The 8,702-nt window shown below is 40.3% G+C and overlaps 1 protein-coding gene across 5 annotated transcripts in view; it reads right to left on the bottom strand.

The window, feature by feature from the left end:
• Positions 1-8,702, bottom strand: part of EHBP1 (EH domain binding protein 1) — a 202,393-nt gene that overhangs the window by 168,861 nt on the left and 24,830 nt on the right. For all 5 annotated transcript variants that reach the window (XM_085308996.1, XM_085308995.1, XM_085308997.1 and 2 more), the window contains exon 2: positions 3,824-3,881. In XM_085308996.1, the coding sequence (XP_085165122.1) occupies positions 3,824-3,881 (58 nt within the window). The remainder of the gene's footprint in view (positions 1-3,823; positions 3,882-8,702) is intronic.

Raw genomic sequence — 8,702 nt, 5'->3', positions numbered from 1 at the left:
AAAGGAAAGAAAAAGTAAAAGAAAAAAAGAAAAGAAGAAAGGCAAGTTCAAAATTTCAGAGCCTGAAAACTTGAGGGTAACATACCAGCGTGACAGATGCTGAAGAGGAAGAGCTAAGCAAGTCCATTGCTACAAGGTTAACCTCCTGTAAACCATGGAGGTTGGTAATTGTATAAACAGAGTTTCAAAAGTTGTGGCAAGACACATCTCTAGATTCTGATATAAGAACATTTACACCCAGCAGACTGGCGATTTTTTTTCCTTTTTTCCCAAGACAAAAGTTCACTTTAGCTCAATCTTGGCTCAGTAATTCTGTGAGTCTGTGGATCATCATCAGTTGTTCTAAATTCCCAGCACACACAATAAAGATGCCCAACTACACAGAGTCGGTTTGTCTTCACATACCTCTTTAAAAGCATCAAAGTCTGACTTGCTCAGACAGAGCAGATTCCAGAACAGAGTTATAAGTAATTTAAATGTATGTTAAGGTCAGTAACTTCTAGATGTTTTTAAGGTCTTGATCTATCTATCAGGCTACCACTCAAATGCTCTTTCAAAATGGCTATTGCTGTTTGGCTGAAATATTATTAAAATTAATAATCTTAACATATTTACAGCTTCCTAAGCCACATTTCCAAGAGCAACAACTAAAATATTCATCAGACTCCTGCACATGATGCTGTCCATGATTTCTTCTAACTGAGGGTCTATTTGTAATTTACCCAGAGATAAAATGTGGGCCAAAGGCACCAACATCAAAAAAAAAAATAAATAAAAAAAAGACAGAAGAGAGAGCTTGAAAGGACATCAAGAACTCAGCCTTTGGCTCAAAAGCATCTTACGATTACTTTTACTAAGTAGGCCAGTCCCATATGTACGCAGCATTATTATATCATCTTTAAAGTTAAGCTACATTTTTGAATACCATAACTATCTGTTAGGGATATCTCTAGTTATCCTCAACTATCTGAAAAGTTCACATAGTTCATCATCTGTGAAGAATTCTTTACATTATCTTTACAGTATGACCTCAACCCTCTCTCCCTTCTCAAAGCTGAAAAACACAGAAGAGTATTAATGTTTGATACTCTGAGCTCAGTGTCTGTCAAAAATAAAGTAAGAGGAAATATTCATTTGACTTGCTTCCAAGAAAGCAATTAGATGAAAGAAATAACACATAGAATACAGAATTTTACTGGCAGAATGACTAAGAGATCGAGAACACTTATTGATCTACAGTCTTGAACCCAAACAACACAAATCGTATCAACTTACCTTAGCTTTAAAATAAACCCTGTCCAAAGTCCAGGCCTTAGAGCCATTCAGCACCCTTTAATACACCTTTGTGGAATATTACTAGACAATAATTCATTAATTAGCTAGAGACTTTTCTGAGTCTCAGGCAAACTGGGGAGTTTACCTGAGAGGTGTACTTAGTGCCTGAAGACCAAAAGAATGACACATGGAGGAATATATTCTAGAATTTTATGGTCTGGCTGGAATAACTTCAGCTCAAAAGCTGAGCCAGTGTCAGAAATTCCTCTCACCAGGATGCACTGTTGCCACTGGACCCTAAGGCACCACAGCCACAACGGCCAGGGCAGGAGCCCCGCGCTTTGCAGAGCTCCCACTGGACACTGGTTAGGGCTTCTGTTTCTGAATATATTCTGAACCCCAACAAACAACATTCATGGATAAATATTCTGCTTTCCACCAAGTTTTTCAGAGTCACAGTTTTTGTGTGAGCATTAAATTTATTATTCTGCTTTATCTTTTGTCGCTCTGTTGTACAGATGCTAAAGGAAACAAAATAGAAAAGGTATCACAGGGTAAGCCACACAGGCCACTTACCATGCATCAGCAGATACTGCTTAGACACATTCTTACTTTGTGCCATAAATTTGAAGGAGTTTGAGCTAGTTTATCTTTCAATGAAAGAGGAATAATCTGACTAGCTTTGCTGAAGAATAAAAGCATGCACAGAAGCAGTTATCTTGGAAAATATGTTAGACTAAGTTCACACTCTTGTTTGCTCACCATGTGATATCTTTGGATACCCATCCCCTAGAGCAGTTAGGATGGATACACTGGAGTATGCATGGTTCTGCAGTCTGTTTCAGTCAGTATCCAGGCTTTATCTAAAACAGCTTAGAATAGGTTAGACCTCATGTCAAAGATAAAATAAAGCAAGTGWGCACTGCAATCAAAAAGGACATGAGTCTAGAGGAAGGTATCAGTTAACAAAAAAATAGTCTCTGCTGAGTAGGGTAAGGAACCATCTGTCAAGTTTTCAAAATCAGATTCTTCAATATAAAATGATCCCAGRATTTTCTGCCTTTTGAGTACTCAGCAGTTCTTTTCCTCTACGACTTCCCAGAGTTCCTGGAAATACCATTCTGAGTTACACGTACACACAGAGAGAGCTTAAACCATCTCTATTTAAATTTTGTAATTCTTCAATATTTCAAAGACTGAGTTCAGAGATTCCCTCTTCTGGGCAAAATTACGTAACATAAGCCTGGCTAGAGTAAAAGGTAGTAAGGGTGAGGAGAGGGAATGAGCAAGTATGGCTAAGTGATCTCTGAAAATGAGCTGCTCCAGGAAAGGGAGGAAAGCCAGCACACATTCCTTCCCTCTGCAAATCTGCCCAGGGGCCAGAACACTTCTCCAGCTCATTCATGTTCCCCCACTTCTAAGCAGCTTTTGGGTAGACAGGGAACAGCTCTACACCAGAGGACACAAGGTGACAAAGAAATCTCCAACATGAACAACAACTTCCAAAACATGRTACACCTGGAATCAACTCTCTAGTCACCTGGTGGACTAGTGACTGCTAGGACTGACAAAAAATTTTCCTTCTCATTAGCCAATATGATCCTTACCACAGAAGATATTACAGAGGTATTTAGAAATGTCTGCCATTTGTTTCACTGTCAGTGCAAACAGTAGACATTTTTAGGTTCATTTTGTATGGACAAAAAGGCACACAACCACACTGTCCATCTGCCTTTCCCTTCTCTTCAGAACCAAAGGGGACATCACATAGGTTTAAAATCAGAGCAGTAGGATTCAGCAGTGAAGGGAAGTGGAGCAACATTTAACAACAGTACAGTAATCTCAGCAGGCTTTCARATTTGTTACTGCAGGGAGAAAAGTAAGATAAATCTCACAGAAGAGAGGGTTACTCTGCATGCTTGCAAACTTTTTCACATCAATACACACATGCAAAACAGATGTTATGAATGCCCAAATACTGGACAAACTTCACTTGGAACTTCCCTTTCTTCAGGCTGCCAAGTCATTAGCCATAAAACACAAATTCATAAGCTTCCTTGCAGTGTTTGTGGGAGTAAAATGTTAAAATTTCATTCAAAGATGTATCACAGGGCTAAAAGAGCCTGCTTTTATTCTTTTTCATTTCCAGTATTTTCTAGTTGTAAAACAGCCTCTTTTTCAGACTTTATATTCCTATTGTAGGGATGTCAGATTCTTTAATACCTTTTATACTTTTAAAATTATATTTAAGATGCTTCTAGAAGTGGAATAGATTATTCTTTCCAATTAGATCTAGCAATTAATAACTAAAATTGAACTGATTGTCATACATTTACACTAAACAAATAGCTATGCTGAAATYAGAATTCTTATTTAAGTGTTTCCATAAATTACTCTTGATATTAAGAGCAGTTTATTCTGAACTTCATGGCTGAGTTTAAAATAAAGATTTCTCATTTATTCTGCCGCTCCCCACAGGCAAGAAAACAACCCTCAAACAGCTGATTATTTCTCAGTAAAATAGGGACTTATTAAGCAATCAACTAACCTTAGAGGATTTTCTTCGACTTCTTCTTGTCCAAACCACCACTAGTTTATCTGGCTGCCTGTTGAGGAAAAGGAAGAAATAGCTTAATTTATAACAAGACCAGTAAGTACAGTTTATATTAGAACGTCTGCAATACATAACAACATCCTTAGTGGACAGATTATCTTTAAAAATAGCTTATCTTAAAAGCACTCTCAGGATCAGTCATTTAACAGGAAAAACAACATTGTGTTTATAGAAAAATGCTGCCCTCCAGTCAGCACACTAATGTCACCCTTCTTATTGTGCTCTCCCAGCCTGCAAACATCTCCCAACAGCAAGGAGGATATCTGAGTGGAGCACAGAACAGGACTCAGCCCACAGGTCACCTCTGCAAATCTRGCCTCTAAAGGTGCTTTTGAAATAAGTCAGTCCCAAAATAAACATCAATACAGACTCTAGTTTGAAGCAGCCATGCTTAAAAGGGACTGCTAAATAGCATGGAAAAAAGGTGACTTCACTTACTTTCTGATAACAAAAACATCCAGAATAATTTTTCATCCCCAAAGGAGTATTCTACTTTATTACCTCAAATAGCAAGAGATGCAAGTACTGCATCACTCCAAGAGCTCACAGGAGGAGCTTCCCCACTCTCTACCCAGAAGGAGAAGGATGCTGAAATTCAAAGTGGCTCTCCAAACAATTGTTTATTAGGTATTTGCAATGAATTGAGATGGAAACTCAACAAGGGACRCTTCCAGTACAAGTCATTCTCTCTTAAATTTCCAAGCTTTAATTCTTTGCTAAGAGTTACAGCCCTATTAATCCTACAATTGTCCCTAAGTGATTTTTGATGTTGACATAACTTCTAGAGTTTTTTTGACCCATGATGTCACTTCCCATCTTTATGATCACATTCCTGGTCCCACTTTCAGCCCCCAACCTTCTTCCGGAGACTCGTGACCCTCTGTTTTGGTCTGGGTTCCCATTCCTGGCTTCTGACACTACTTCCACTAGTGAGAGCTTGACCAAAAATCCATCTGCACATGAATTTCAATGGAGCTCACAACTCCACTTGAAAGCGTTATATCTGTGACCCTCTGCCTGAAAAACAGTGCTGCTGAGTTTTGGAGATACTGTAGTACAAGAATCCCTAGGTTTCTAAAGCCAACAACAAATTCTGTTTCCTGTTAGACGAATCATAGGAAAAACATGTGTCACGGAGAGAGGGAAAAAAATTAAGATAAGATGCACTCGAAGCATTTGTTAAATGATGCACTTAAAATCCATCCAAGCATTTTGAATTAAAAAGYGATGTTCACACTACAATCCTAGTATTTCTTCTCAGGGAGACTATATCTACTTCAYAACTAACTCTTTTCAAACGAGAACCCAAAATATTTTAACAATCAAGAGTTCATTTTGAGTGTTGACTACCATATTATCTGCTTTCCTGCAAAACAGTTCATAATTTCTGCAGGCTGCAATAAAATTAATATATCACCTACAATTCACATTTAAATCCCACTAGAACTAAAGTTACCATGAAGGGTGCAGTTAAAGGCCAGCTCCTGTGAAGGAGATATGGGTGTTGGGTTGTATTTTCTATTCTGCATCCTGCTGTACTCCTTTAAGAAGTATCTTCAGTTTTTATTTGGGATAAATAGAATGTGAAATAAACTACTCATTTTTAAATTGTGTAAATTCACTCATATGGCTTGTTTAGGAGGCCTAAACTGTTAATCAGCAATGTTAGTCAGCTGCAAAAAGTTGCAGCTTTTCCTGTAAAACCTTGCTTGACAATGACATCAACTTGTTACACTTTGAAAGCTCCTTGCCTGCTATTAAGCATGTTATGTTCTCATTTGTCCTTGTACCCTCCATTAACTTTAATGCAAGTAGTGTTTGTGCTGCCCCGGGGCGGGAGGGGGAAATCACCAAGCAGTTTCTTTGACGCAGAACTACCCAAATCCATGTCTACAATAAACTTTTTCTTCCACCCAAGTTATTTCACTTTGCACTTTAAAGTGGACTGATTCATGTTTCAGAAAATAGCTTGTGAACCAAATTTCATTYAAACTTGACTCATTTGATACTAAGATCGCCTCTGAGCATAAAACAACGCCARAAGCAACACGGTAGGAGGAGAAAGAAAAAGCTGCCACACATCTACTRGTGCTGGTAGCTGAGGCAGAGAAGATGTGTCCTCCAAGACCGCTCCCTCTCTTTTGAAAAAGCACAGTGTTTYGGTAGCAAATCTCTTCCCTAGCCCCCCTCACACAAATCAACGGCACACCTGCAGTGAAGCCGCCCTGCTCAGGTCCGGCTGAGCACCAGATACCATAGATATAGAAGAGAAAATCACATTCTTCACATAATGCTTGTACTTCAACATTTTCACGATCTACTAACAGCACTGATTTGAGGAGCACGTTTCCCAAGGGTCTCGAAGGAGAACCCTCACACGCAGAATTAACTTTCCGACTCTGCTGCACTCATCAGGTGCTGCCACCTCAGCAGGGTGRTCTTGGCGGTCATCTGGTGCAGAGAGCAGGCAAAAGAAGCCACACAATGTGCCGAGGCTCCAMGTCTCCGTGATGGAAGCTAAGGGGACCCTACCAGAGGTCCCTTTCCTTCCTGCAGCTCCAGCTCAGCCAGTGGGAATGCTCCTCTACCGATATTTGTATCGATCTTGTCCTATATATATCTTGGCACCTTGAGGGATTTTTCTTACAATGGCACTGGATTATGTCCTCAAGCTGGAACATGYCCTAGGCTGGGGAAGGGAAGCAGCACCCTGGCTGCACAGGTGCCACCACCTCAACAAGGAGGCTGGACACACGAGGGTACCCGAGAGCAGTCACACGCGCGCGCAGGCAAACAGGCAGGCAGCAAAGAGAGGCAACGCAGGAGCACCGTCGGCACCGAAACAAGCCGATGAAAAACTCAAAAATGGGAACGAATCCACGCTTGCATTCCTGCCCTGCAGATGCTTGCTCATTACAGGGTACTTGAGAAAAGACACATGTGGCTATGCTACATGTCTCAAAAAAAAAAAAGTGGCTTTATGTAGATAGCACACAGTTTTTCTGAAGCAATTTTCAAGTATAGACAAGCCCCAAATGTAGAAATCCTTCCACGTTTGTTTGGACGGAAGACAACAAGAGTGTGGCAGAAAAACMCGGGCGGTCTGTCTCCTGTGATACTGGCAGGTGTGTCTCCCAGTCTCGTAACAAACCTTAGGTTTAACTTTAATTTTTCCATTTCACTTTGAATTATGCCACTGCTTGCTTTGTCCTACGTAGGTTGTTAAAGATGCCTCACGCTTCAATGTCCTTCTCAAGCGGGAGCCACGTCCGTGCTACACAAACATGCAGGTATCACCAAGACAGGCTTTATCGCCCAGTTCTGTAGAATTCTTTCTACCCAAAATACAAAGAAATACACTAACATGAGAAAGCAAACTAAACCCTCAACTCACTTTGGGAAGAATAAGCCATGCTAACAAGACAGCATGAGGAGTGCAGGCTCCCCTTGACTCTTTCACAAGTATATTCATAAATATTGGGTATGTTTTGATGCTTCAGCTTAAAGTGTATGAAAATCTACACCCAGAACAAAAAATAAATAAATAGGATGGTCATCACAATACAGAGAGAAAATTTCGAGAAATRAAATGGAGAGAGGAAGGAAGGGAAGAAAATATCTTGAAGGAGGAGTTTCCCCTCTAAGTATACACACGCTTAGCTAAAACAAAACACAAAAAACAGTAATTTTCTAAGGTGTTGCCTTCAAGAAAATTACAAATCTAAATTAAACATAAAGCCAAGTACAACTTTCTCTTCCACAATCTTTGCTTTACTCTTATGCCAATGTACTTCTAAAAGAAGATGCCTAGCTCACATTTGATCAGGAAATTTGCATTCGAGGTTACTAGTGAACTCAAAGTGCTAGGAAATAGCCAAAACCAAATAATTCCGTTTGCTTGTTTGAAATACTTAAGCAATATTTTCTACTTCAGACTTCTCCCTTCCTCACATTGTAAAACTAGGCTGCTCATTAACCAACAATAAAAGCAAATAAAATCCCTTCTGAAGAGTTASGTTGAAGATCAGATTTAGTATCTTTTATAAGTGTACTCTGTAAACTCAGATTGTTCCAAATACAAAATCCACTGTGGTGCAAGCTGAACAAATACTAATGGTTAGCTATAAAAAAATAAAGGTAATATCCTGGGCTGCATGAGCAGCTCTCAGCCCTTTGAAACTTAAGTGCTTTAGCTTTTAGACAGTCACTCAAGTTTCCATATGTTTAAGGCTGTTATATGCTATGTGTTAAGAATAACACCACAGTTAAGACCAAGTTGGGGGAGGGAATGARACAGGACTGAGTTTTAGCTGAACAATTACATCTCCATGCTGAGCACCTGCTTGGGTCTGTGCAACGCACCACCACCACCCTTTCTGCGGGAGGTTTTAACACCGCACTAAAACCGAGCACGACCGGCTCCRCGCTGCCTCTTTGCGCTTGGCACCGCCCTGGGACGCGGCATTCCCAAAGCAGCCTCCCCGGGGGAGGCAGGTAGAGAGGGGAAAGGCAAAGCCCCCGCAGCGCCGGGACACCGCGCACGCCAGCGGCAGGTGCCCCAGGCGGTACTTGGATCCGACACGCGCGTATTTGGTAGYGACTCATTTCTGGATGGTTCCCGAAAAGAAACCCTTCCTTGGGAAAGGGAAGCTAGGGGGTTGCAAACTTATTTCCAAATGAGAAGTTACAATTACTCAGCAAAAAAAGAAGGGGGGGGGATCTACTGATTTCAAAGTCTGCAGCTCAGAAGAAAGCTTCATTGTTGCTCTACATACTATTAACTAAAATGATACTAAAAAAAAAAAAAAAAAAA

Source organism: Rhea americana, unplaced genomic scaffold (assembly GCF_003343005.1).
Source record: "Rhea americana isolate MKP2758 unplaced genomic scaffold, rheAme1 scaffold_289, whole genome shotgun sequence".
In the NCBI taxonomy this organism is placed as follows: domain Eukaryota; kingdom Metazoa; phylum Chordata; class Aves; order Rheiformes; family Rheidae; genus Rhea; species Rhea americana.
This window is presented reverse-complemented; position numbering and strand designations above follow the sequence as displayed.